Source organism: Pyrgilauda ruficollis, unplaced genomic scaffold (assembly GCF_017590135.1).
Source record: "Pyrgilauda ruficollis isolate IOZ18807 unplaced genomic scaffold, ASM1759013v1 scaffold116, whole genome shotgun sequence".
In the NCBI taxonomy this organism is placed as follows: Eukaryota; Metazoa; Chordata; class Aves; order Passeriformes; family Passeridae; genus Pyrgilauda; species Pyrgilauda ruficollis.
In genome coordinates, this window is record NW_024509877.1 from 61,713 (window position 1) to 89,629 (window position 27,917).

The window sequence follows — 27,917 nt, forward strand, 5'->3', positions numbered from 1 at the left end:
CCACCGCTGCACTGCTGTGTCCATCGAGCTCTGTTGGTGCTCCAAAGGCTTAACTAAAGAACACCCCGAGCAAGGCGACGAGGGACACGGATCCATTCCTATTTTTCCTCTTCCCGCTCCCGCTCCCTTCCCGGCGCGCTCCCGGCAGCGTCACGGCGCGCGCCGGCCCCGCCCTTGCGCGCCGGGGGAAGATGGCGGCGGCCGGGGCGGGCGCGGGGCGGAAGCAGGTTCGGCAGGAGGAGCTGCGGCGCCTCATGAGGGAGAAGCAGCGCCAGAACGCCGGCAAGAAGCGCATCGACTCGCCCTTCGCCAAATATCCTCGGCACCGGGCTCCCTAGCGCTCGGCAAGGAGGCTGGGAGGGATGGGTGGAGGGAGGGCGTCGGCGCCCCGCACGGTGCTTCCCTTAACGCGGCCGACACGTACAACAGCCTGGGGCACCTGAGCTGCTCGCTGTGCAACGCGCCCGTGAAGGGCGAGCTGCTGTGGCAGACACACGTCCTGGGCAAGCAGCACCGCGAGGTGAGCGGCGGTGCGGAGGGTCTCGGCCGGGCTTTGTTGTTCGGGACAGCGCTTGGCCAGGGGAGCGGCTGGGGAGAGGCCGCGCCGCCGGAACGGGGCTGGGGTTCGCTGCTCCCGCCTCTGTGCGGCCGCGGGAGCAGCGGAGCGCCCGCCGGGATGAGGGTGGGAACCAGCGTGCCTGTTCCGTCTGGCTTGTGTTCTCTTAGAAAGCCCATGCGGGGGTTGAAAAGGCAGCCCTTAAAAAGGCGGTCCCGTGTCTTTCAGGGGTGCGCTCCTGCGATGAAGCAGTTCCCACCTTAGCGACAGCTGCTGGCTGTCACTTGTCTGCAGCTCGCACTTGGAACCTCCCCCTCTCCCCCGCCTCCCCGGGCTTGCTGGGCGACCTGTGAGCTCTCAAGTGACAGATTATGCGGGGTTAAGAAAATACCCTTTTTAAATTTTTTTTTCTTTGTAAATCAGTAGTAAATATGAAGAGCTTGTAAAGCAAGTCAGGACCCAATTTTTTTTTTTTATCCTTTTAAGTTCTGCAGCTACTTTTTAGCAAAAACTGAAAGACTGTGTTTAATTTTACAAGTATTCAGGAAAAGACCAAAGGAACGGAAGGGTTCCAGTTCATTGCCTGCATTCAGACTAGATGACTGTGGCAAGGCAGGGTGACGTCTTTCATGCTGTTAAAATGCCATGTTTTAATTTGAAAACACTTAATATTCCAGGACCTTAGAATAAATCCAGCCTTCCTGCTCTTTTCTCCACTGCCTTAGTGCTGTCAGTGTCACTGCTCTGTCTTTTCTTTATTACTGGTACAGTCTCCCTTGTGTGAGTGTCAGTTTCTCTTCCTCCATGTCACATCATTCCAGAGGCTGACAGAAACACTGGTCTTTGTTTTGGTACCTGTGGTGTCTATTTCAGTGATACTGTTCAAGAAAGGTATTTGCTCGCTTTGGTGAGCTGTTGTAAAAGCTCTGTATTTTAAGCTGCAATCCAGAAGTTACTGTTAGTAATGTGTCCTGAATTTTTATTTCTTTACAGAGAGTTGCAGAATTAAAAGGCACAAAGCAGACGGCCACTGGCTCAGCTGCTGGCGCATCGTCTCATCCTGTCAAGAGAAAAACAGTTGAGACAGAAAATACAGACCTAAAGAGAATAAAAGGTAATGAGAGAGAAATGCTTGCCAGAATCTGTCCGTTTTTCATCTTGAATGTTTTTGGTTTTGTTCCTGTGCAACTGAGTCTGAATACACCAGACTGTTCAGTTAATGTCAGCCCATTGCTGCTGAAAAGGGGAAAAGTTTATTTGCTCTTTCTCTGTGAGTTCTGTGTCAGAAGAAAACAGTGCTTTTGGAAGTTTACCTGGATTTCTTCTGCGTTATTGGGTTAAATTAGGTCATGGAACTGTGGGCTTGGCCCAAAGAGATTGAGAAGGAGTGTAAATTAAGCAGTAGGAATACTTGCCTAGAAGTGGTATTATTCCTTTTCAGTGGAATCAAGTCAGTGGTTTTCCTCAAACCATGCACCAAAGTTCTTGCCAAAGGAAAGACAGTTAATTTTTTCCCTTGGTGCTACCAGACACGTAAATATATGAGACATGTTAAATACATATGGATTTGGGGACTTGGTCCTGTCATAGAAGTCAGGGGGATGTTTCTTTTAAAAGCATGGATTTTAAGAAGTGACTCTTGGCTGTTGTACAGGTACAGACGAAAAGCCACACACGTCTTCGTCAGGGTAAGTAGATCTTGTTATAACATAGGAATTTTTTCTACCTCACTATGGCTGCATTCTCATCCAGCTCCTCCTTGTCTCTGCTTTCTAGACAAGGGCAAAGGTTTAGAGAGTCAGCAGATCCCTGCTTCTGCTGGTTCTCCAACAGAGCTGTATATTCCTGAACATGGCAACATCTTCCTGAGTGGAGATAACTGTATCAACTCTTGAGACTCTCTGAGAAAACAGGAATTCTTTTACTGCCACTGACAGCCTTTAAAGGATTGACATGTGGTGCTGTTACACAGCTTGAACATAACTAGATTGTAGCATGTACTCTAATAATGCTGACATCCTACAGAAGAGGTGGCAGTCTGAAATTAAGACAAATTTTGAATGAATAATTAAATGATCTTTATTAACAAAAACTACTAACAAGTGACAGATCTTCATTAGGATGGTTTTTGTCACCTAAAATTCATGTAGGTGCATATGCTGCAGCTGAACTTGTACAGATACAGGACTGTATTTGACTTCAGGGGGTTGGGTTAAGCATCTCAACTGCCCCTAAAAATTTCTGATGGTATTCAGGCATCTTTGCAGGGTTGGCAGATGTCAAGTGACTCTTGTAGGTCTCCTCTGCACTTCACAGGATAAATTATTACCTTGCATAGGTACCATTGCTGTTTCCTTGTAGGAATTTGAATTTGTGTGCAAAATTAACACTTGAGAGGTTTGTCCATTTTTGAACTTGTTGATATAATTAGTTTAAAATATAATGATTAAAAATGTTTGGCTTTCAGGCTGCAGCTATTCCAGCAAATCTGTGTTTTCTCATTGCTGATCCTGTGTGCCTGTTCTAAATTGCAGTCCTGGACAGCACTAGGTACCCAAAATAAGTAGCAAATTACTTAGTAGGTGGAAAAAGAATTACTTTAACCACCATTCCAATTTGTTATGGGTTATTTTTATTAATGTGAATATGCACATGGAACAATGGATCTAAAATACGTTTTTAGAATTAACCAGGGCATTTCTGGGGAGCTCTTTAAAAAGAGAGCCCCAGGTGTGTGCTGTGTTCACAGGGTGGCTGTGCTGGCAGCTGTGCAGTTCAGGCTGCTGCTCAGTGTCTCACAGCCTGCATTGCTCACAGAGGGACTGGGCTGCTGCTGCTGGACTGGACCCATTGCTGTGAAGGTTCAAACGGTTGTGTTGTGGGCTCTTTACCAGGCTGCCAGCAGATTTTTTTGATGAAGCAGAGCAAGACAGTGCCAGTGTACACCTTTCCAAGGGCCCAGGTCCCAGTTTATTGTCAGGGAATTACGATGACGACGATGATGATGAAGAGGAGGAACAAGAACAATCAAGCAAATCTTCTGTTGTGCATAAAACTGAAATTCCACCTCCAACTCAAGAAGTAATAGCTAATTCTCTGCCTGCAGGTAATGCTGACTGAAATAGTAATTAGTAATTCTTAGTAATTAATAGTAATCTTCTGTAAGGAGAAACTGTGATTTAACTGATGATGAAAGGTTTTTATTTTATTTTTCTAAATATTGCCATTAGGTGATGGTGAGGGTGTGTAATACTGGAAGTAGAGCTAAGCTAGCAAAGAATCTCCTGTTACTGTGTGGTGATTGCTTATTGATTTTATGTTCTAGTTGTTTGAGGCTGCCAGGGAAGTAACAGCTGGCTGTTCTTCCCTTGATTCAGTAAGGTACTAACTGAAATTCCTGTCTAGTAGGAATTTTAGAAAATGCCTGAACAGCTGTTCTTTTAGTCATAGACTTCTGTCCTTTCCTGTAGACTTTTTTGACACCAAAACTCCAGCTGCTCCTATAGTTTCCCATTCAGGATCCATACAGAAAGCAGAGGTACAAGAGAAGGTAATCGAAAGGTAAGCAGTCAGATCAAATATTGATAGTCTTAGCAATTGTAAACAAACAAATGTTTGTTTACAAAAATCTTCCAGGAAACAGAGACTGTGATCCCTTAGAACTTACTGTTAGCTTGCATTCAGAATCGTGTGTATATATGTGAGCCTCAGGCATTGTTTCAGACAGGTATCTTGCACCCTAGGGACAGGAGAAGAGATGGAGCAATGTCATACAGAGTCTGCTTGACATCTCTTTGGAAATTTTAACACAGGGTTCTGTGGGTTCATGTCAGCCACCGCTTTCCGCTGTTTAAAGGAAACTGCTTGTTGTGTGGTAATGGTTCAGCTCACTTGAGCACTCCTTTAGATAATGCTTTAGTTTTTCAGAAGTAGAAACCGTGCTGTTGCAGTGTTCGGGTGTTCAGTGCACTGGGAAGTACAGTTTAAGGAGCATAAGCCACAGCTCTTGTTTTAACAGTGGGATTTAAACCTTTCTGTGCAGTTCCTTCAAAGCGAGGAAAGATCAAGCAAAAGGAGGAGGTTTTGATGGTTGTAGATAAAACTAAGGGCTTAAAAATCCTGCTGTGTTTCTACATACTTACACAAAGGATTATGAATTTTGTTTTTGACTATTTTTAACTCTGCAGTAAAGCAGATTGTAAAGTGTTGACTTGGGCTAATAGTAATCAAATATTTCAGGAAAGAAAACACTGCTGAAGCTTTGCCAGAAGGTTTCTTCGATGATCCTGAAGTGGATGCAAAAGTAAGTGATCTACTTGTTTTATGCTACTGGATTTATTTCTGCCAGTTGTAATGATTTTCTGAGTAGTAAGGATGCTTTTCCAGGTAATCAGTCATACTGGAATATAAGAAAATGACTGAACTATCCAGACTAGAGTAGACTATTTCAGTTGGAAGTGACCTATAATAATCATCTAGTCCAACTGCCTGAAAACTTCAGGGCTGAACAGAAGCTAAAACTTGTTCTTAAGGGCTCTGTCCAAATCCCTTTTAAGCACTGACAGGCTTGGGGCATTGGCCACCTCTCCAGGGAGGCTGTTCCAGTGTCTGCTCACCCTCTTGGTAAAGAAATGCTTCCTACTGCCCAGTCTGAACCTCCCCTGGTGCAGCTTTAAACATTCATTCTGTATGAATGAGAAAACATGAAAAGGGATGGAGGTGGGCAGGAAGAGCTTGGTAAAGTCATCTCTTGGAAAGTATTTTTGATTATGGTTCCTCTGTGACTCTTCAAGAAATGTCATTTGTTGGTTGGAATACTGAACTGAGATTTGGACAATCTACCTTTATTTCTGTGAGTCATCCCAGGAAAAGCAGTTCACTTAATTTGTACATTCAGTTTTGCTTTGGAATTGGGGATGTTCTATAATGTCCTTTGTGAGATCCTGCTGAAAAGTGTTGAGTCACTGTGTGACTGATGGGGTGCATCCTGCTGGAATGAAAACCTCCAGTATTGCACACGCTGTCATCTGTAGTGCTGGTTACACCACAAGAGTGAACTTGCTCTTCAGCCCTCTCGTCTTTTACCACTTCGGGGTTTTATGATGCTCAGAAAAGAAAAGAAATGTGGGTATTCAGCTGGTTTCTCAAAAAAAACCCCCACAACTAAAAACCTTGAAATTCAAAAACATTCATACTGCCTTCAGCTTGCACGGTGCCAAATGATGACCAAAATAAACACTGGTGTTTGAAATACAAACCTGTTTTTGTTTTGTTTTGTAAAATTTGCTACGGATTTGATGGCTTTCTTGCTTTCTTTATTGAAATATAGTGCTGTAGGCCTAAGTATTTTTTTTTTTTTTTGGAGTACATTTCCTTGTTCACACAGTGGAAGGCTGCTGGTGTATTTAAATGGCATTGTGAGGCCAAGCCATGACATTTAATTTGGAGACCTTCCAAATAGTGCTTCTTCATGTTTAGTTAGTCCCACTAGTTGTATTTGCTCTGGCAAGACTCTTTTGGCACTACTCATGCCCAGGTGTTGCCATATGTGAATAGTTTTGAATAATGATATTTTGAATATTGAGATATGTAGCTGAAAAACACATCCTTTGGCTGGGTTTTTTTGTGGGGTTTGTTTTGTTTTGTTTTTTGTTTTGTGTCTAATTGAAGTAGTAAATTTTTCAAATACTTAGTTTCATCATAAGTAGGAAATGCAGGAATGCCTAGCAGGAAAGGAGAAACTGCTTATATCTGTGAGGACGCTGGTTTGGTAACCTTTGTTCTGGTTATTGCCTCCACTGATAAATTTACAAGTGGTTACTTGTTCCATTGAATTGCTTGGAGAGGCTCTTCCTCTTAATCAGCCCTTTCTGAGTGTAACTGATACTCAGAGGAAGGAAAATGTTTGTGACATGACTTCTATTGAGGTGGCTGCGGTGGTTCTGTGTTGGAATCATACACAAAAATAATTATTTGAAGAATCAACTGGGTGTTTGAAAGGGAGGTTGTGGGTGTGAAAAATGCTTGTTATTTGCATCAGGTACTTGTAAGGCATATCAATTCTGGATTAGAAAAATATTTCAAGAAAAAATAATAACTTTAGTGTTTAAATTTATTGTAAGAAATACAAATAATTATGAATTACAAAAGACAACCACAATGCATAATAACACAGTACATACACGTATGATAGAAATAATAACAGAACAGAAAAATGAAATGATGACTATTACTTCCCAGTATGAGTTTGCTTGGAAGCTTCTAATTTATTCTATAAACTTAATTCATACTACTTGATTTTGTATAATCACTCAGGAACAAAACACACCAAACTGTTGTCTTTACTAAGGTGATGACTGATATGTCACCAAAAGAGCAGAATGAATAAAGGGAAAATAAAACTAATGCAAAAATATGGTGTCATGACTTCTTATGTTCAAACTGCTTAGTTCTCCTAGCTATATAATTTCTACTCAGTCCTGAGTCAGGCATAATCTGTCCTCTAAAATACATTATATGCCACATCTTCCAGTCTTGAATTGTGTAAGTTTCAATTACACAGACAGACTACCTTGTTTATTTATTTGCATTAAAAGCACAATCTGGCTTTGATTACCTTGGCTGTAGATCTTAAACACATTCTTACCACTACTACTTTTTCAGACTTCATGTCTTAGTACTAAATGCCATCTACCACATAATAAAAAGCTTTGCATGTCATTAAAATTGGTTTGTAGCTGTACAGTTTCTTCTGTGAGCCAACAAAATTAGACTAGATTTGAAATACAGTCAGGCTACCTAACACCAGAAGACTAGTGACTGAAAGGTTGGATATTTTATGTTATGCCAAAGGCAAACAATTCACTGCTTTTTGGCTTGTGAAATGGCTACTGTATGCAATTGTACAGGCAGCTTACAGAAGAATTTAATAGTTACCACCTGACACAGTGAAATGGCAGACCATCAAACTCACTTCTGTTACTTCAGACATTCCACACCAGCCACTTTTAGTCAATAATTATTCTTTAATGCTGCAGTCACAGATGTTGTTTAATCCAGGAGCAGAGTCAGATTTTTCTTCCGAAACCATTGTGCAGCTGCACTCTCTCACTCATATCTGTTACTTAAACTGAAATACATCAACCAGACTTCTCTGATAATACAGCATAATTTTCCATATTTCTCCTGGTTTCTTTTTTACAGTGCCCCAAAGAGTCATTAGACTTAAATTGTTAATTTATAAATTTTCATGTTCCCTAGGTGAGAAAAGTTGATGCTCCAAAGGATCAGATGGACAAAGAATGGGATGAATTTCAAAAGGCAATGCGACAGGTCAACACAGTAAGTAATGGAATCTATATTTATTGATTCTAAATACTATACACAATAAGGAAAACAACAGTTTCATGCAGCTCTGCAGAATGGCTGACATCTGCATTTGTCAGCTGTTTGTTTCAATGCAGTGTGTGGTTAAATGCACTTTATAAATGAGCAAAGGGTTCTTGTATTTTCCACTTAAATGAAATTAAGATGAAAACTTTTAATCAAGATCCAGTCATATGTATCTAGTTTCATTTGTTACACTGTATTTTATTTAAATACTATTTAGCTAGCATATACCTCAGATTAGTGTCCTGTATCCAAACATGACACAACTATGGGCTCTTCTTTAGCTCTATATTCATACTTTAACTTTTAAAAACACTACCCATTTGTGTGTCTTTTTAAAAACATATCTATAAAGTGTAGGTAACCTGGATTTCATGTTTAATTTAAATGCACTGGAAAGGAACTCCAAAATCTGGGAAGGTGACAGAAGAGTTTTGAGACACATAAATTGGCCAGTTTTTCTGTACTTCAATTTTTCACTGTTTACCATTGCATGGAAAGTCTTCCTGCAGCAGGTGTTTATCTGCCCTTGTGTACAATTTAAACATTACCTGGTGTTCTCAGTCTTCCCCTAGAGTATTTGCTATACTTTTAATTATTTTAATTGTAAATAGTTACTCATATGTCAGCTGCTGAGAAAAGTGGTGCAGAAAAATGTATCATTGCTCATTTTAAAGCAGTCAGCACTATAAACAGAGCGAATGTTCATACAAAAGCGGTGGTGGATACATTTTGCTAGCATAAGCCATTCAGATAATTCTTCAGCTTAGGAGGAATCTTCTCAGTTATGCGTGGACCATTGATTGCATAGCATCTCCCAGACATTCAGATTTGAGAAAGTATATGCTGAAAAAAATAACAGGTTAGAAACACTTCGGGATCTAGTGGGAATACTTAAACAGTATGTTCAATAACTGGTGTGTATTTAAGTCCCAAGCACTGGGATAGAGCTCTCGTTTCAGCCTCAGACTGTGGGTGTGTGTCGTTCGTTTATGCTCAGTTTCAAATCGTAGTGTATTGAAATTTTCCAAAGATTAACCCCAAGGCAGCCAAAATTCTTTTGATTTTAAGAAAAAGCATTTCCATTTCAAATTAAACCAGACCATTTTTTTGTCTGTATTTGCCCTTGAAAAGATGGGAATATACATAGAGGGGATTGACACTAACTTCAGGTAGAGGGGAGCAGGGGAGACACAGACATTGTAAAGGAGTGGAAGTGGAATTCAGGATGAAGGTGAATTTTCTCAGTGTTTTTCTGGTTTAGATTTCAGAAGCAATAGTGGCAGAAGATGATGAGGAGGGACGACTAGATCGCCAGATTGGAGAAATTGATGAGCAGATGTAAGTAGATCAATTTTTCCTCAAATTCTCTGTTCTCTAGCAGCAATGGATTGCTCTTTGACTAGAGTCATGAAAACACTTTTAATCTGCGATACTACCTCTCATTAATCATTTGAGTATTTGAAGGATAGACTCCCTCAAATTGCAGAATGATACCTAATAAAGACATGGATTTTTATACAAAGTTTTGTAACTTTCTTCAAAGAGAGAATGCCCTGGAATCACTGAAAGTACACAAGGCAAATTCTTGGAACAAACTGTCCCTCTTCCCCTGTCAGGTGGCTTAATGTCTTAATTTGTATTTCTCTGGGAATTTTGATTGATGTAGAATTTATGTGAACATTTTAAAGAAACATTTCCTGTACTGAAAATGTCCTGTCCTGTGGCAAACCCTGTTTAATTCTAGTAGAAGCTTACTTAAAGGTTTTGTGGAGTGATGCACTTCATTTTGCTGAAATGTTGAGTGTGGTGGTTGGATGGGCATTGGTTTAAACTCAAGTAACCTGAAATACAGCTCAGTGGAACAGTTTGTTACTCTTTTTGTGTAGCTTGACACACTGATATTAACAGTGATAGTGGTAATGGTAGCGACTGAAAAGAAAGAGATGCAACAAAAAGAAGACACTAGAAATTAAAGCAACACTTCAACCATCTGGGCAGATCTACATGCTGCACATAACCAGTGTATGGTAACAACAGCATTGGGTTCAAACTGAACTTTGCTATTACAGGAATGCCTTTTAACAAAGTTCCTGTAATTCTGCAGAGGGCTTGAGCTAAACCTGCCTCTCTTTGAGGATTTATTTTTCTCACTAGCTAAGGCTGCTGTAAGTACATAGAAGCAAATTCAGAAATTTGTAGAGTACTTCAAGTGTTAACTGTAATTATTTTTCCCCAAAATAAAGGTTCCAAATTCATTTTTAAAGACTTTTTGTAACTTTTGACTTCTGAGTGTATTCAGGTGCAGGCTATTTCAAATTAAGTTGAAAATTAAATAAATTCGTTGGCCTTCAAATCTTCAGCTATGACTGCCTGTAAGAATCATATTGGTAATATGCCAGGGGAGACAGGATCCAGACAGTAACCTCTCCATGTTGACCCTTCTGAGCAAATAAGAATGAAAGGGGCAAAGGAGAATTTAAATCAGACTGGTACTGCTTGGCATTTTCAAAAAAATATCCTGTTTGAAGTGGCTAGAATGGTTATAAAACACAATTCAAGGACAGAACTTTTTAAGTGAATTGAAGCCTTCAGCTTTTGGATTGTGTTTACTTAAAATGTTCTGTTACAGCACAGAGGAAGCAGATAAAGAATCTGAACACTTTGTGCTGTGTTTTGTATTTTCAGAGATGCCACCACTAAGTTATCAAAATTGATAATTATGTCACACCTTTCTCTCATGAAAACCATAAATGGAGCAGAGAATGGTGTTCCTTCTTGTGTGGAAGTGGATATTGGTTGTGTGCTTTTTGAAAAATGGCTTGTGACTGTATTGCAGTTAAGTATTTGGATTAGATCTCATTGTTAGAGAATTGACCAAACCTCTCCTCAGTCTGTTTTCACTTGATGAATACTGAGAAGGTGCACTAGCATCTTGAAAGCTTATTTCTTTTTCACTGTTGGGAAGTTGTAAAGCTTCTTTATCCAAAGTTGTAGAAGCAAAATCCAGCACTGGAGGTGATCACATTAATGTGGAAAGGCCCCAAATGTTAACAGGTGTTTCACTTTCCAACAGTGAATGCTACCGCCGTGTCGAGCTTCTGCGGAACCGCCAGGATGAGTTGAAGGAGAAGTTAAAGGAAGCCATGAGATTAAGAGCAGCACAAGAGAAAGAGGAGGAGGATGTTGGTAGTGAAGATGAAGAAGAACTGCAGGATTTGCTTTCACAAGACTGGCGGGTGAAAGGGGCTTTGTTGTAGCATTTCTGCGCTGTGGTTGACACTCTTTTTATCTGTGGGCTTGATTCCATTGTTAGAAGGGAGATTCTTTTGTTAAATATTTATTTAAAGAGGATTGTGAGGTAAAGAGCCAAGCTTATTAAAAAAAAAATGTATAGATCTACAGTGGTGTATTACTTGTTGTAAAAACTGTATATTGCAAATGTTTTACAATACTGAATGCACCTTTCCTATTAAAATGACTGGTTTCCTACCAGAAGTATTTTAGTGGGATTAATAAATCTCTAAAGAATCCCTAGGCTTTTGGAAGCATTAGCTCAGTTTGGTAATTTTGAGAGTTGGTTTATTGTCTGTAGAAGTGCATAGTCTACAGAGTTTTCCCAGACAGAGGGTTTAGGGAAAGGGAAATACTACGCATTTATGTTTTCTTAAAATTTGTAGGTGCCCTCCTGTTCATTGACCCAACTCCCAATAAAATATGTACATTTTTTTTTAGGGTTTGTTACAGTTTCTCTGTGTATATAAGGACTAAGCTCAGAAATGCTGAGCTACAGTTTCTGCACAATGTATAGCCTGGAATGTGCCATAGCACTGCTGGATATTTTTCTTTATAGTCTCCTGTTTTGCTTAGTGCAGCCATCATGTAGCATACCTCACACTTCTTGAACCAGAGGGATGAGAACGCAGTGGTTACATCTCTGCATCACTAATGAAAGGGTGACAAAATGCCTGAGAGGAAGGTACTGCACTGGAGACTGAGGAGGTAAAATAATAACTGCAAATACTGGAAATTTTCTTAAAATACTATCTTAGGCACAAAAAGCATCTAAATGGATTCTGTTTTGATAAACACAGATTAGGTCAAACCAAGAACCAACAAACTTGACAAGACTGCGATATGGAAAGCAGAACTACCTTTGGTAAGTGTCTAATTGTTTTTTTTTTTTAAGTTTTGTAAATCTTCAAATACTTCAAATTTGCTGAGGACTTTTTAAAAATAAGAGGGATGTGTGGCTTGATTGATATAAAAAAGTAAAGTTGTTAAGAACAGGTTAACCTTTTTTAATATTCTAGGTTTAAAACTAGTGAGATTTTAAAGGGAGAAAACAAGCTTTGCTCTTACGAAAGCATTCCAGTTCCTTGCCTCAGAGATGACTATCTACCAAGCAATAAAGATTAGAACAAATCTTAGATGCTTGAGTTGCCTGTTTTGGAGGAAATATTTGATATGGCAGAAGCCCTTTCCTTATAGTGAGATGCTTTTTTATCACTCCCAATTTCTGTGATCCTTGGGTTCAGCTCTTCCTATTTATAAAGCTGTCAAAATTCAGGCAATGCTCCCTAGTGGTTTATTGCATCGACACTTTCCTGCTCACACGTGCTGGCTTACAGCTGTTAGTAAGAGGAAGTGTAAGTAGCTGTTGCTGCTGTAATGTTTGATGTGATGCTGAAGTCTTACATGAATTAGGACTGTCACTGAGATAGCAACATTCAGAGAGTATTGAAATACAGAATAAGTGTTCAGAGAATATTGAAATAAATAATGAATGTTTGGACAAGTTGGAGATAACTTAGCTGGACCAAAACTGAAATAAAATGTCTTTGTATAGCATGAAACATTTGAACATCAATGTCTGAGGTGCCTGTCATGCTGCAGTGAAAGATCTCTAGATCCATTTATCCCTGCAAAGAGAACTTCCGGCTGAGAGGGTGGTGCAGTATTAACAGGACAGTCTCTTTCAAAGCAAACCAAAACACAGTCCCCAGTTTCCCTCTGAGAAAAGCTAAGCTAAGCTTCTGATTGTTCTGTTTACCTTGGCTTTTCACTGACCCCACTCACCAAAGCACACAAGCTTGTTAACACTCAAAACTTCAGAACCACTCTGCATTTGGCTTAATTTCAGGGAAACAGATGTAATGAATGTCAGGTTACACTAAACATCATGGACATTCATGTTTTGACAGTATAAAAATGCTAATCCTGAGTCTATAAATTACACTTCCTTTTTGTACATTTTTCTGTAATTTTACTTTCATCTTGCACAGAAATCTGCAAATCATGGTTTCAGCTGTGGATGAGTAGAAAATTAACTGAGCATTAAAACAGTTCAGCTGTTTTAGTCCAGTTGCCTTCATCTTTAGAGGTATCTTGTGGTAAGAAGCTAAAGGCAGTGAGTTTAGTTACAGTGCAGGGATCTTGAACATTCAAATCCAAACCAGTGCACCCCATTGTTATTAGGAGAAGATGGCAGGAATAAATGTCAGATCACTCAGCATTCTAGTTGTTCTCCTTGCATAACTTGCTGAAGGGGAAACACGGACCAGCCAGGGGGTGTGTGCATTGCTGGGGAAGTGACAGCATCCATCCCTCTGGGTTGTGTCTTGTTTAGGAGTTGGTGCTCTTTTCCTTGGGGGAGGCTCACAGATCTCTAGTGTTTTATCCAAGTTTTTTACAGCTTACTGCATACAACTGTACCTTTCTTCAGCATTTGGAACAAAGCTCTTAGAGAGCTTTGTGAAGATGATGGGAGTGTCTTTGTCCCTTATGACCACTGACGTGCATGTGCTGTCATGTCAAGAGGGCAAGAAATCATCCTGCTTTTTAGCAATGAAAGAAGCATGGCTATAAGAGACAAGTATCCTAACCTCATTTAGTAGTCAAGCTAATTTATTAAAGGAAATAATCTCCTGTATCTTAGAAATACATTGGGATAATTAGTTTGTAATCTTAAGTATGTCTTCAGTTTTAGAAAACAATTTTATGTACTTCTGATGAGCTATTCAGGTAGATTATTAACCACTGTTTTTAAAAATATGTACTTAATTTCTTTCTCACTTCTTAACTTCTTTGAATTCTGTTTCTTTGCAATAAAGATGAAAGTAATCCTAATAACTAGCTCTGTATTAAAAATGAAATTTTAATTTGAATTAGGAAGACTATTTTAATTCTTGGATCTGCAGGACTTGCAGAAAACTGAAATATTTGAGTTAGGGAGGAAGACAATTGTAATCCTTATTTATTAATATAATAATAGAAAGTTCTCCAAACATAGGAACTGTGGAATTTCATGCCACCAAAAAGTAGTTGAGATTCCCCAGCTCAGTGTTTTTGGAGCTGGTAAGTGACTTCCAGGGGCAGAATGTGTGTGTCTGCATGTTTGAAATGGAGTTCCAGGGAGCAGCTCACCATAGCTACAGTGCTGGTAGTGAGCTCTCCTCTGGCAAGGCAGGCAGTCACCAGTGGTAATTGCTGTGCCAGCTTCTCTCCTGCCATGAAGAAATCAGCTGCTGCTGTCGTGGCTGAGGTGTGGAACAAGGTCTGTATTTGGTACAGAGGAGCCCAAAAGTGACCATACAAAACCAGCAAACCCAAATAAAAACAAACCAATGTTCTCATTTGCGAACGTGATTGTTTTTCCTCTACTATAACATTTAATTTAAAAATTTGCTTCAAATTGCAAATACTGATTGAAAAGAACATTAATGTTAGCTTTGGCCAAGCCCCCTGCCAATAAATTCAATTTGAGGAGAGACAAATTTTGCTTATTACATTCCACTATAATTAGATTATCTGCATTTTATCATCTTAAAAACACTGAGCTAGGAATGAGAAAAGCCGTATTATTAAAATATTTTCAGCACTTAAAAATACTTTTTTTCTTATAATCCATAAAGGTAGCCCTAGAAAATTAGACATTCAGCCTGCATGAATCATGTTGTAGGTGTCATTAGAAACCACAGTGTGAGTATGTAATGTTACAGAAATTCTCTTTTGTTAGGTACCATCAAATGGCTTTGACTCTTTAATTTCAGTTGCTGTCATAAGACACATGCCAGTCTGCAGGGGGACAGGACACATGCATTGATGCAGAAACTGACTTAATCAACATTACTGCATTCCTTCCTGGAACCAAGGAATTAAGTACACTTCAGTGCCAAGAAGGGCAGTGCGTACTTTTTATCAATCCCTAGAAGGGACTTACATCCCTAGAAAGCATTACTTGGGCCAAGAGATGGAAATTTCATGTATGAAGCAGTTTTTCAGTGTTTGCCTTCATTTGATCTTCTGTTCATCAGTTCATTAGAATTATCCTGGCCCAAGAGCTGGGAAAACAAATGCGAGCAGTTCCTTTGTGTAGACATCTAAACCAGGTCTTTCTTCCAAAAATACAGTGGAGGCACTAATGCCTTGCACCATTGGTGACTGCAGAGGTTACAGGGGATAGAAGAGATCTCTGTTGAAATCCCTCCTTTCAATGCTGTCCTTTGAACACACGCTTTGTGTCACCCAGTTCAGCAGCCTGACAATGAGAGTCTTTCCTGCAGAAGCTGTGCCACTGTTGAGCCACTGGATCAGTGAGCATTGTGACTTTTAGATAATCATGACACTCACTTCAGAAGGAAAAGGTCCTGTCCCAAGAATACAAACAGTGCTGAAATACATTCAGCTGGTGTTAAGGCTGTGGAAGAAATCGGATTTTCAGTCTGTCTTGTGAAACCTGACAAACAGCACCTTGCCTGTGCAGCCTTCTGAGGCTGAGGCACTTCCCAGGTGCCTCTGTTCATGGCACCACTGACACTGTGCTGCTTCCTAGGAGCTTGGCTGGCCCAAATGGGAACCCTGGGGTCACAGATGCCCTCTGGCTATGCCTGAGAACAGAAAGCACTCTGTGTATTAGCAGAGAACTAACTTTGTTTATTTTCCTTCTGGTTTCAGGCAGCATTCATGCTGTCAATGTTTTTTCACTTGAGAAACACAACAGAGCTGCTTGCATTCATTTGAGATGTTTCCAGAAACCTAATTCCAATTTGATGACGCAAAAGCTGCGGAATTTCTGGTGTCTTTCATCTGGAAACTCACATTTGTGTGGGCAGTGACCTTTTCAGAGCGAGTACATGCCTCTTATCTACCTTTGGGCATGAGTGGTTTACTTTTCTGTCTTGGTTACTATTATTCTTTATCCTTTTTTTCCCCCTTTTTTCTTTACCACCTTGTCTTTGTTTGTCTGTTTTGTATATTAAAGATATTAGAAGCTTTTTCTTGCCATCCAGAAATATTTTCTATGATATTAAATTATTATAATTTTCTATAATATTAAATAATAGTAAACTATTGAAAATAAGCTTAGATTTTATCACATTTCTGCCTGTATTTTAGCAAAAACACTCTCAGAAAACTTCTTAGTCCATATGTCTTTATTTTACCTCTCCTCATTCCTCACACAGACGTGCCCCTTCACTAGTTTGTTCAAATCTTTCAATTTTGCAAGCCACTTGTGAATTATTTATGTGAAAGATACTATACACCCCAGAGCTGCTGCTGCCCTTTGCCTGGCAGTTTTACTGGGAGAGCAAAGCTTTGACCTACTTAGTGTTGAGCTGCAATAATATATATTTTTTTCATTTACAGTATCCAGGCTAGCCATAGAAATAGCTTTTGCTGTTGAAGAAATGAAGACTTATGAAGGTCTCTGCTGTGAAAGCAGCTTCAGCTTTCCTTTCAGGAATGAGAAGTTAAATACATTTTAAGTAATAAAAATATATTGTAAGTAATAATAACAGAGAATTTTCTCAAATTAGTATTACAGCCTATAGTTTTTCTAAGGGTTGCAGTATCTAATTGTCACCATTGGGTAATGCCTCCTTGGTGCCAGGGTGCAGTGAGCTGTTCTGTAAGGGTGCCCTTGGCACCCTTCATCATCAGGGGTTGTTCTGTGGCTGCATCTGTATTGAGAAAGCTGTTGATTTCTACAGGTCTCCAAGTCTGCATGCACATCCTGGCCATGCCCTGGTTCCAGGCTCAGACTTGAGAGCTGTCTGTACCCTGGGGATCATGGGGAATAATTGTCAGATGCCCCCATATGCAGGGCCAAGAAGGGGAAGCAGGACCCCAAGCTCAATTCCTGAAGGCAGGTAGAGACCATTAACAGAGTAGGGGCATGGAGGTTGTACAGTCTTGTGTCATTAAGGATGCTACTCTTGCACTGCCAGAAAACCTGCTTTCTCACGAGGCCAGGGCAGTACCTGTGACAGTACTGCCAGAGCCCTAGGAGCAGAGGTGGCCAGAGCACAGCCAGAGGTGCTGTAATGCAGCAACAGCTCGGGGCCAGCCCCTTCCTCTGGCTTGTGTGTGAAGATTGCAGAGCTTCTGCAGATCCAAGGGAGGGTTTGAACAGCTGGACTGGAGTGTCAGGGCAGCAGGAGACAGCTCCTGGGGCTGCTCAGCTCTCCATTCCCTGTCCTACTGCACACTGCCATGCTCCTCCCAGCTGCTGGGCTGGCTCCTGGCAGGGTGGAAGGTGCTGACTGGAAGCCTCGCCACTGGGCAGTGCTGCTGGGAATGTATTACAAAGGGCCTTAGTAATACAGTGCTCAGCATCCAAGTTCATTCTTTTGTTCCTGTTTTCCTTTCCCCAGTATCTGATCTGTAGCTCAGTCTGGGAAAAGACCAGAGATACAAATCAGTGGCTGCTTGTAACATGAAGCCAAATTTGTCTTTTCTATGCAGTGTGGGAAGTTCTCAATGAGCAGCTTTGTTAAAAGCTGAATCAAGTTTTGAAGAAATGCTGCTGACTGTACTAACTGCACAATCTGGCTCCCTCTAGTCCTGAAGAGACTCATCATGCCTGACAATGGGCTAACATCCTTACTAAGGTTGCCAGTCTTGCAGAGATGTTACACTGTTTCCCAATGAGCACTGGGACCTTAAGCGTGATGATATGAAACCTTTAATCATAATTGAAAACAAGCAATTTGTCTGTGATCTTAGTTTGACAATCCATAAAATAGTGCTTCTTCAATGACAAGTTAGCAACTCAGTTACAAATAACAAAGTTTAAACAACACAACAGTTGTATGCACAAAGCTACCACATCTTTTTTTGTTTTTTAATCAGGAAAAAAATTTATTTATAAAAACGTCTCATTTAACTTACTGTCGAGTCTCTAGCTGAATACAGTGGTTTAGAACACTAACGGCCCATGCTTTTATACAGATTAGCCAAAGCATGAACATCAATGAAAATCAACCCCCGAAAATAACTTGTCTCTGCTTTATGTTATGAGCCACAACAGTGTTAAAACTGGAACAGTAATGAAAGCAACACAAGAGTTAGGAAGCACAGTTGCTTAAAGAGTAAAGGAAGTGTTTTCTTTTGATGTCTCAGAATAATAAGAAAGTTAGAAATGGAGAAACTCCTCTGTAGATTAGTCCATAGAAAGCATTGTCTCATGGGGCTTTGGAAAAGTCCTGTCTGGTGGCTAATGCACTAGGGCATGATGAGATACATTACAGAGCCCCCAGGCCAGTAACTTCTGAAGACAGCCTAAAATGTAGGAACAAAAACGAGGAAAAGAAAAGGAAAAAAAAAGGCAAAAAAAAAAAAAAAAGAAAAAAAAATCTTCTCACTATTAAAAAAATACCACTTGAGTACAACCAGCATAGAACAGCATTTCAGTGCAGGCAAGTTTTCTCACACAGAGGTTGGTGGAATTTTTTTTTTTTTGTCTTAAATGTCAATTCTTGAAACAGTTACAATAATCCAGAACAATTTTACAGCAGTTTTCTAGAGCTTTTAAATAGCTGTGGTACCTTGACATTATTCCCAGTTTTTCCTTCATTATATGCAACCAGAAAAAAAAGAAGGAAAAAAAAAAAAAAAAAAGGAAGCCACAAACGAACAAAAAAACCAAACTAACAAAACCAAAAGAACCCCAACAAAACCAACCAAAAACCCCATTTGGATAAGTGCAAATTGTAACAATGGCAGTTCTACAAATGGTTACAGTGACAAAACTTAGTGCAAAGGTGCTAAGGTGAAGAAAAGCCCACAGAATACAGAAATGACACAAAATACTGAGATAGTACTTAGCCCTATACAATAACACACTTTGAAATACCATGTTTTAAAAAGTATTGCATTTGCATTGTGTTTTTAGTTTATATTAAAATGCACTGAATACAGTTCAATTGTTAAAGCTTTGTGTCCAAGGAGTGCAGAGTGGATGAACATGGCGGGCTAATGGGATTCTGGATTTGGAAGTGGTGAGGAAAACAATATTGCATTACTGAGTTATGCAACAGAAATTAAAAAGAAGGTGGATGGACAAACATAAAATGCAGTTAAGAACTAGTTCCAACAGCTGGCAACCAGCCACTCCATTCCCCAGCCCTCTTGGCTTTGGCTGCCGTTACCTGTCTCAGTTAATCTGAACATCCTGAAGTGCTTGGTAAAGGGATGGGATTTGTCCAGGCAGCAGCCTTTGAATGACCTCTAAAATGCTACATGTTTTCATGATTACCATACAACCTCACTGCACGATTAGTGGGGAGTTAAACAGGGATGAGTTTTGTAGAGAAACCTAACGAAAAATGGTGATTTTGGCTGAATAAAACATACACAAAAGGAAATACGAGATAGTGACGGCATCTGGCTTGTACTTGCTCTGGAATAAATACTGTGTCGGTGTATGTAAAACATCTGAGTGCAAAAGGAGGAGCCTGCTCTCTCTCTCTCTCTCCCCTTCCCTGCCTCCCTCCCTAAAGAAGAGTTCTTAAAATTACGTTTTTCCAAAGTGGAGAAAAATGGTTGCACCCTTTAAAAGAATCATGTGGAAAGGCACAGGTACCTGGTATTTTTTCCTTACTGTTTTACAGTCATTTTAATTTAGCAGTTTTTCTCAGACCAGAAAGCTTCATTTGTTGTATGCAGAAGTACCTGAAGTTGATAACTCCCAACCGCCATCTCCTGCTCGTAGGCGGATTTTGGGAGGGGGAATGGGGGTCTCCAGGCCTTTTGGGAGCAGCAGAATGACTGAGGGGACCGGCAGCACTTCACAGGGCATTGCAGGGGCACTAGTGATCATCAGAAGTGCTGGATTTGCATGTTCTAGCAATAGAAAAAATGCATCAGAGATGCCAGTTTTCCATAAGGAATTGTTCTGCAATGGATCTAAGTGTATTTTTATGCCAGGCAGCATTGCCAGAGCAGGACTTGGCTGTCACCGTTTTGCCTCATTGACGTTTTTTCCCTTCGCTCTATCTCCCTTGCTGGCTGCGGGCAGCCCTGCCTCGCTGTGGGGCTGCCGAGGGCCAGCCCTGGGCGCAGCCCCGTCGGAGGGACGGTGTCCGGGGAGAAGGAGCCCGGGCTGGCACCTGCTGGCTGTTGGAACTAGTTGGTAAGGTGGTGCCTGGTGTTAGGTGTTATGGAGAGCGGAAGACGACTTGAGTCGGCAACAGTTAACACTAGCAATCGAACAGAAAATAAAAGATGCCGTATTGTTTCCTTGATAACTAGGATCTACCACAGACTCTTGGCAGAGCTGGCAAAGCTTGCATTGTGTCTCATCCCTTCAATATGGAGCAAACTTCTGGCGGTCAGATTTCTTAACCCCGCTCGTCGAAGGAATTTTGGCAGTGTAAGCGGACAAACTCCCCGTGGCCCCCGCGGCGGCCGCGGCATTTAGTGCCAGGAGTGGGACAGTTTTCATGCCAAGCAGACTGGAGACAGGAACGGCATAGTGGGTGGTTGGCAGAGTTGGTAGGGGAGGGGGGGTACTGACGGTAGCGGCGGAGGCGGCCGCCAGCACGGCCATGGAGGTGGGGGTGGAGGTAGGGGTGGCAGACTGAGAGAGGTTCATGTTGAGGTCAACAGGGGTCGTGACGGAAGCGGTCTGGGTGCTGACTTTAGCCATCTCTAAGCTGCAAACGAAGAGAGGAAGAGGAACAAACAGGTTGGGAGGGTTCAGCCAGGGTGGTGGGGCCGGGAGAAGGAGGAGGAGGAGGAGGAGGGAAGGAGGGAGGGAGGGAAGGAAGGACAGCAACCACGAAAGGGCAGGATCCAGGATTAGATCAGTGGGCGAGGGGGACAGACGAGTGGGAGGGAGAAGGGGGAGAGAGAGAAAAAAAGGGAAAATGAGGGTCAAAGGAGGAACATGTTATGTGTTAAAGAAGAGAAATAACAAAAGGGTTTTCCATGATTTGATGGGGAAAACATTACTGAGACTCTAAAGTTCTTTCGGAACAGAAATAAAAGAAAAAGGAAGAGGGTATGGAGGTGTTGCTAGTTCATTTTACGTATGAAAAAAAGAAATCTAAGGAATGCAGGTAATGGCAAAAAGATGGAAAAAATGAAACTTAAAAGAAAACTTAAAATAACTATGAAGTTTACTCCCCAGCACTGGTATGGTGAATTTTGCTTTTCAAAATTAGGGTATTTTTGAAAGGGGGACGCGGGGGGTTTTGGCAATTTTTTTCAATTTGTCAGTTTTGTTACATAAATAGTACCCTTAATCATTTTGCTAGGATGAGAGGAGTCTGAGCAACAATTTGCTGCTTCCATTTATGGCGTAAAGTTTTGGTTGTTTTGGTTTCTTGTTTTTTAAGTGAGTTAGTTTTTCATTTCATTCACTGTGAGGTCAATGTGCATTTTTCATATAAAACAAACCAGATTAGCCAGTGTGTTCACTTCGCTTTATACTTTCCCCAGACTTTTTTTTTAATATCACAACAAAGTATTTATCTACTTATAATAATCTACTTATAAGTCAATTAGTAAAAAGGAACACTGAAGAACACCCCAGCTTGCACAGCAGCGGTATCTTTTCTGAGCCTGCACCGTGGTTACAGAGAACATGACAAAGCTTTCCAGCTGACACACAAGGTACTACATGGATACAACAGACACATCCTCAGACAGACCCCACCAGCACCAGGAACTCCCAGACTGACCTGACCTCCGAGCCCAGGGCAGTGATGGGCTCTTGGGAGGGTGTAGGAATCAAACCACCTTCACTTTAATCTAACTCCACCCATCAGCAGGCAGGATGAGTTTGGCCCATACACTTCTGCTTTTCTGTACATCTTCAGACATTAAAATACAATAATTCCAAGGATACGCTGTTTTCTTCGTATGCCAAAATGTTTGCCTAGATGAACCCTCCCTTTGCCCATTTGCTTGTTGCAGCTTGTGCACTGGCTTTTGGGTTGGCAAATAACACAAATACTAATTTCAGGACGCTTTTTGCAGGTGACCAGCTGGGAGCTATGGCAGCCTAGCATAGAAATAGGGCTGTGGGCTAGAAAACCTTTGCTAGCTACAGTTGCATGTGTATTCCTAGTCAGTCTGGGGTTGTCTTTTTGGCAATTGCTAACTTGTCAGGCTCCTGGGCTTTCTCCTGAGGTGAACTGAGGAGCTGTAGCAGCTCCTTGCTTCCAGAGTGAAGTGTCAGCAAGCTGCTGGCTGGCCATGCAGAGGACTTGGTGCTTTCTTCCCACAGCCCATCAGGCTCAGGAAGGCTTCCCAGCACAGGGACCAGGGTGCTGGTCCCTGTTGGGGACTGGGTAAGCAGGCTCGGAGAGCAGCTGTAGCCAGGCTGCAGGCTGGGAAGGAAACGTGGTCACCCCACACAGGGCTTGGAAAAGCCTCTCTTTTCCTCAGCCACAGTTTTGAGAGTAACAGCCCCATGGCCATTCATTGCCAGAGAAAGGCAATGACCAGCACATTGCCTGCCTCATGCAAGGATCTACCAGGATATGTAGGCAATGGGGACACTGGACTAGAGCTTCCCAAAGCACTACTGCTGATGGTGAGTCCGAAGGACACCTGAAGTGGGTCTGAGCTGGGGAGAGGAGTGTGCAGGAGAGAGGGAAAGTGCAGGAGCTGAGCTCCTCTCTTCTCCACAAAGAAAAGAGGGCTCTTGGAGCATAAACACCTCAGCAGCTTTTGCTGGGAAGGTGGAAGGAGCACATCTTCTGTGAGGAGCTGGGAGGAAAGGAGGGTGAGTGCATGAAATTCAGACTCCTTTGTGGGAGGTGAAGTTTTGATTTTCCTACCCTGAAGTCTTTATCTGTCCCCATGGATGAGAAACTCAGCTTTTCTAAGCAGAGAGAAGTGCACCCTTGTGCTGCTTGCCATCTACTCACACAGAGTTTATGTCAAGACCACTGAATCAGAGACTCCACTGTACATCCTCAACTTGGGGGTGTAGGAACTACATGTGATACCTTAGGATGTTTTGAAAAACTCAGTTTATACAGTTGGATTTTTTAGTATTACTCAGTATTATTCTGGGATAGAGGTCCACAGAAAGGTACTGCAGCACTGTGTTTCAGTGACTCCAAATTTGTCTACTGTTAATTAAAACAAAAACAAAAAAAAAATCCTTACTGATATGGAGGGAGGGGGGTGTTTGAGCCTAAGCTTTTTCCTGCACCAGCAGGGAGAACAGATCCCACAGGCCAAAAAGCTGATGTTGGTAGCAGCCACTCCAACTCCCTGTCTCTGGTTTACTCTCATAGGTACGACTGTAGCAGTAATTTTCCCTCTTTCCCATCTATTACTAGTGGCAATACATAAGGTCGGAGTTCCTCACGTTAGCTATCAGCTGTCTCATGGCAGTGGCAGTTTCCCAAACAAACTGTTGATGCAACAACATTGCATGTAAAAGGGGGTGAGGCAGCCTTCATACAAAATTTCACAGTGACAATTTTACACTGTCCCTCTGCAGGCCTGCACGTTCTGAATATACACACTGAAGGCCACATCCTGCATGACCTGAAACTGGTGAAGAGAAGAGAGCAGGTGTGGCTTTGGCAGTCCTGTTGGGTCTGTGAATGAACCTCTTTGGGAAACTGCCCTTCAACAAGGAGCAAGTGCTGCTGGCTAAATTAATTTATAATCCAAAGTCAGATATTATATAGAAAAATTAAACTGCAGTTCAATCTTAATAAAAGCAAGAAGATGGAATTGGGTAATGAAAATCTTGTTACTACAGCGGAGACCAGTTAAAGAGACAGAAGGCTTTACAGGAAAAAGGACATTCCAACTGCAAACAAGCTAAGACACACTGTATTCATACAGAGGCCAGCGCTCGGGTAAGCAATACGGAATCAAACCAATACTTTGTAAGATTTAAATCTCTGTCTTGATATGACATCAATAAATTTATATATCTATAATTTAGAATATACTATGTACATATCCAACACCAGATTGCAATAAAAGTCTTAAAGCAAGCTGATAAATTACTCTATAGACAGCAACTTTGGTTGGAGGACAGCTTAAAGATACACGCAATATGTTTCAGGAATACTGTGGATAGATAATTTTGCTTGTTTTACATCTTATGTTTCTGAAAGACATGGGTTTATGCAGAAACACTGGTCCTGGAAACCGATTACCATGAACAATAGATCTTGTAGAGGAGAAAAAGGTCTACCTTACACTGAACGCTTATAGGGCTGTTATTTTTTGTGATTATTATTTTCACATACCAGACCACAGTTTGGGCAGTCTAGGTACTTGTCTCTTCCTCAAAGCTGTTTTATGCCACCGTCTTTAAAAGAGATAGCATCACTTGTGGCAGGTTTAGGAGGTGGATCCCAGCACACAGAGGCAGCAGCAGCAGCAGCAGCCTGGCTCTGCACCTCTGTCCTGCCCCAGCCCCTAAACCTCACTAGAGCAAACCTCTTGCCTGTCTCACAGCTTCTCAGTCCCGCCCCAGTGGGACTGAACTCACGCTGCTGCTGTGGTGGCACCTGGCTGAACAGCAGTGTCTCATGTGAAAGGAGAGGTCTGGAACAGTGTCGCTTTTTAAAACGAAAAAGCCACCTTAATTGCCTATGTTACCTTTCAGCTTAATTTAGTACACGTTACTTTAAGAGTCTTCATTTACAAATGAAGTCACTTCATCTAAATACAGTTCCAACACATGGTACATAATAATATATGATCGTTTATTGTAGATGATGGTAACAAATGACTTCTATCTAGAAATTTAACAGGAACAGAATACTTTCTGGTTTCACAGGATATAGATAGAGATCCGTGGTATATGACTGCTGAGGAGTTTTCTTCTTTGCGACAGTATGTTAAAAGACCTCATATAGATCCCATTCCACCACAAGAACCATTAAACAGTAATCAACAGAAGTGTGAAAGTTCACAGATTTTTCTAAAGTGAGTCAAACAGTTTTGTTCACTAGAGTTTCTGTCTCTGGTGAGCAGCTCACTGCAACTCCATTAATAAGTGCATTATTATATTTGCATGCTTTAGCTGTCTTCAAGATCCTAAATAGTTATCTTCCGAGATCCAGATGCATGCCATGTGGTGTTTGTGCAACTAAAAATGAAGGGGTCTATTCTCGTCTCGATGTGTGGGGAATCCCTGAACACCAAGAGAAGAACATATCCTTAAGGGTTAAAGGAGGGAACACATTTTTATTTGATTACAGGGCTTACGGAAGTGACTTATATTTGCTACAAAGAATATAAATCAAAAGAGCTGTAGGTTGTTTTAAGATTCTGGAAATGGTTTATCCTAGTTTTCACAGTGCCACCCCTACATGTATCTTTCCCTAGGAAGCTGCTTTCAGACTAAATTATGAAAAGCAGTGTTTTTGTCTGCTAGAGCACAGAGCTGCACAAACATCCCATTCCTCCACGGCAACCATTGCAGTGGTGCTCTACAAAACTGGGATGGAGAGGAGGCTGGACCACAGGAAGCCATAGACCTGCGGTGACTGCAGCTCCCACATAAATCACATACTTTGTACTACCTTAACAGCAAACACAGTTAAACACAAAGCTTGATTCATATCACAGTAATTTTGTGGGGGGGTTGGGGGAAAAAGAAAAGTAATCCCATAAAATACATAGCTATCCCCCCTCCCCCCCCATATATTGCTTCAGTCCAGCATTTACAAGTAGATCTATGAGACAGCACTATATCCACTGCACTTTCTTCTCCGCATAATTGCAAATGAAAGTGGGATCCATTTTAATATTTTTCTAAATAATCATGTAAAAACTGTTAAGAGACCTAAGCCATCACCATGGCTTAGGTGAACAGCCAGTGCTTTCATTAAGTCTGGGACCAGGAAGTGGAGAAGCAGATAGTCTCACCCTGTCTCTTTAGGGAATGCTTCTTACACATTTGTGGTGCTGTCTCTGAAGAAGTAAATCCTGTGCGTCTTCAGCAACCTGATGTCAGTTTATCAACTCTGAATGGCAATTTCCACTTGGTAAATTAAATCTGTTTTACAATGTGTTTCACTATATTTGCCATTCAGGGTAGTAAAATGGGTCTGTGAAAAGTGTTTTTCCTCTAAACAATTTATGCTTTTAATTTTATTTAATTTATCCACCAATATTTTAAGTGGATGCTAATATGAGTATTCAGATTTTGCAGCTTTTGTCATTCAACACGTAGCTGGAATTGCACCGGATTAAGCTCCTTTTCATATAAGCCAACAGCAAACCCAGGTTCTAATGATACAGGCTTTACAAACCATTAGGAATTGAGTAATACTACGCAAAATGGACACTGCAAAGCAACTTTCTGGATCTACCCAGGACAGACATTTGCTGGAGAGCAGACAGAGCAATCTCGCAGAAGCATGATCACTTACAAAGCCAACTTACCTTGCATTAATGAGGTACTGTGCTAAGCTGATGTTTGCAGGGGATCCTGTGATTGTAACTTGTCGTTCTGCGGAGCCTTCTGTGGCATTAGCAATCTTGATCTGCGCTCCTGACATCTGCCTGATTTCATTTATCTTACTGCCTTGTCTGCCAATAATGCAGCCTATTAACTGGAGCGGGACAAAGACTGAGATTAGTGCCACAGACACAAGCAAAACCCACTTAACTGCAATCTGTAGTATTGCTAAAAAGATGGTTATGAGCAGCTCAGTAGCAAAACAAAAAGATTTTTGCTCTGCTGTATGGAAGGAATCTCTAGTGCAGTCTATTGTCTCTATGGTCATATGCCTCTAGATCCAGTTTTGCTGCTACATGGTTAAGTCAGTATCTTATTTCTGGTGTTTCAAGACTATTTCACTGTCTCAGTGGCAGAAAATGACAGCGTGCTGTGATGTTCGAAAGCTGCTGCTCGGAAGCCAGGCTGACTATCCACAGCTGCTGTGTGTGGCTCTGCACCTTTCCAGAGCGCTGACAGCCCTACGCCTCCCTGGGTACACGTGGTGCTTGCTTGGCCAGGTACTGTGCATTAAAGTCAGTGGGATTTACAGCTCTCTGACTGCAGGCAGAAGCAGGCATAGGAAGATACTGAAAGTTGTCTGCCTTCCTTTACAGAAACTTACCAAAACTCTTGTTTTGTGAATAGAGCTGAGCCTGAGCTGTGTGTGTGTGTGTGCATGTGTGTCCCAGGGTGTTTCTCCTCCAGCATGGGGAGCCCCCAGGAACAAGAGGGCGCGGAGCCAGCAGCTGAGGCTGAGATGTTTTGATTTCTGTATAGGTGAGGAGGGGGGTTTTGTTCTGGGTGCTGAGAAGCTCAGTCATGGCCAGAATGAGTAGAAAACAGAGACTTTGCTCTACAGGTCTGTTAATGCTGGGATAATGTTGGCGGTTTTGCAGAAGGATATGCCAAGATGCAGAGACTGCCCTTCCCCTCCCACTCTTCCCGCTGCTTCAGGCCCTGACGTGTTACCCTTTGTGGTACTGTAGTACTTGGAGTAACTGGCCAGAAACAGATTCACGTTGTCCCCATATTTTATCAACAGAAGAAAAACCTCCAAACGCAATCCTTGCTTCACACTCAGGGACAAACAGAAAGCCAAAGTGGATACCCAGGTAGCTGAAACAAAGACCAAGTTTTGACGAGCACAAGAGGAGCAACCACAAGGGGGGAAAAAAGGGGTGGCAGGAAATGCACACAGGATTTCCCATCCTGTTACAACAGGAGGGTCTCGCTGAGCTCCCTGTCCTCATCCCA

At 41.5% G+C, this 27,917-nt stretch overlaps 2 protein-coding genes across 3 annotated transcripts in view; one reads left to right on the plus strand and one right to left on the minus strand.

Annotated features, from left to right (window-relative positions):
* The first annotated feature begins 170 nt into the window (after positions 1–170).
* ZNF830 (zinc finger protein 830) lies at positions 171–11,674 on the plus strand. Its single transcript, XM_041483156.1, has 10 exons — positions 171–313; positions 421–520; positions 1,550–1,670; positions 2,211–2,244; positions 3,451–3,662; positions 4,027–4,117; positions 4,796–4,859; positions 7,817–7,897; positions 9,210–9,286; positions 11,022–11,674. Exons 1-10 carry the CDS (start codon positions 192–194, stop codon positions 11,203–11,205), a joined length of 1,086 nt encoding a protein of 361 aa, XP_041339090.1. The 5' UTR covers positions 171–191; the 3' UTR covers positions 11,206–11,674.
* Positions 7,903–27,917, minus strand: part of LOC121361977 (poly(rC)-binding protein 3-like) — a 138,509-nt gene continuing 118,494 nt past the window's right edge. Inside the window, exons 12-13 of one of the 2 annotated variants that reach the window (XM_041483137.1) lie at positions 26,606–26,775; positions 7,903–8,791 (exon numbers count right to left, since the gene is read on the minus strand). In XM_041483137.1, coding sequence (XP_041339071.1) covers positions 8,731–8,791; positions 26,606–26,775 — 231 coding nt within the window. In that variant the 3' untranslated portion in view covers positions 7,903–8,730. Of the gene's footprint in view, positions 8,792–24,896; positions 25,350–26,605; positions 26,776–27,917 lie in introns of those variants that run through there. The other variant, XM_041483144.1, reaches the window with a different exon arrangement.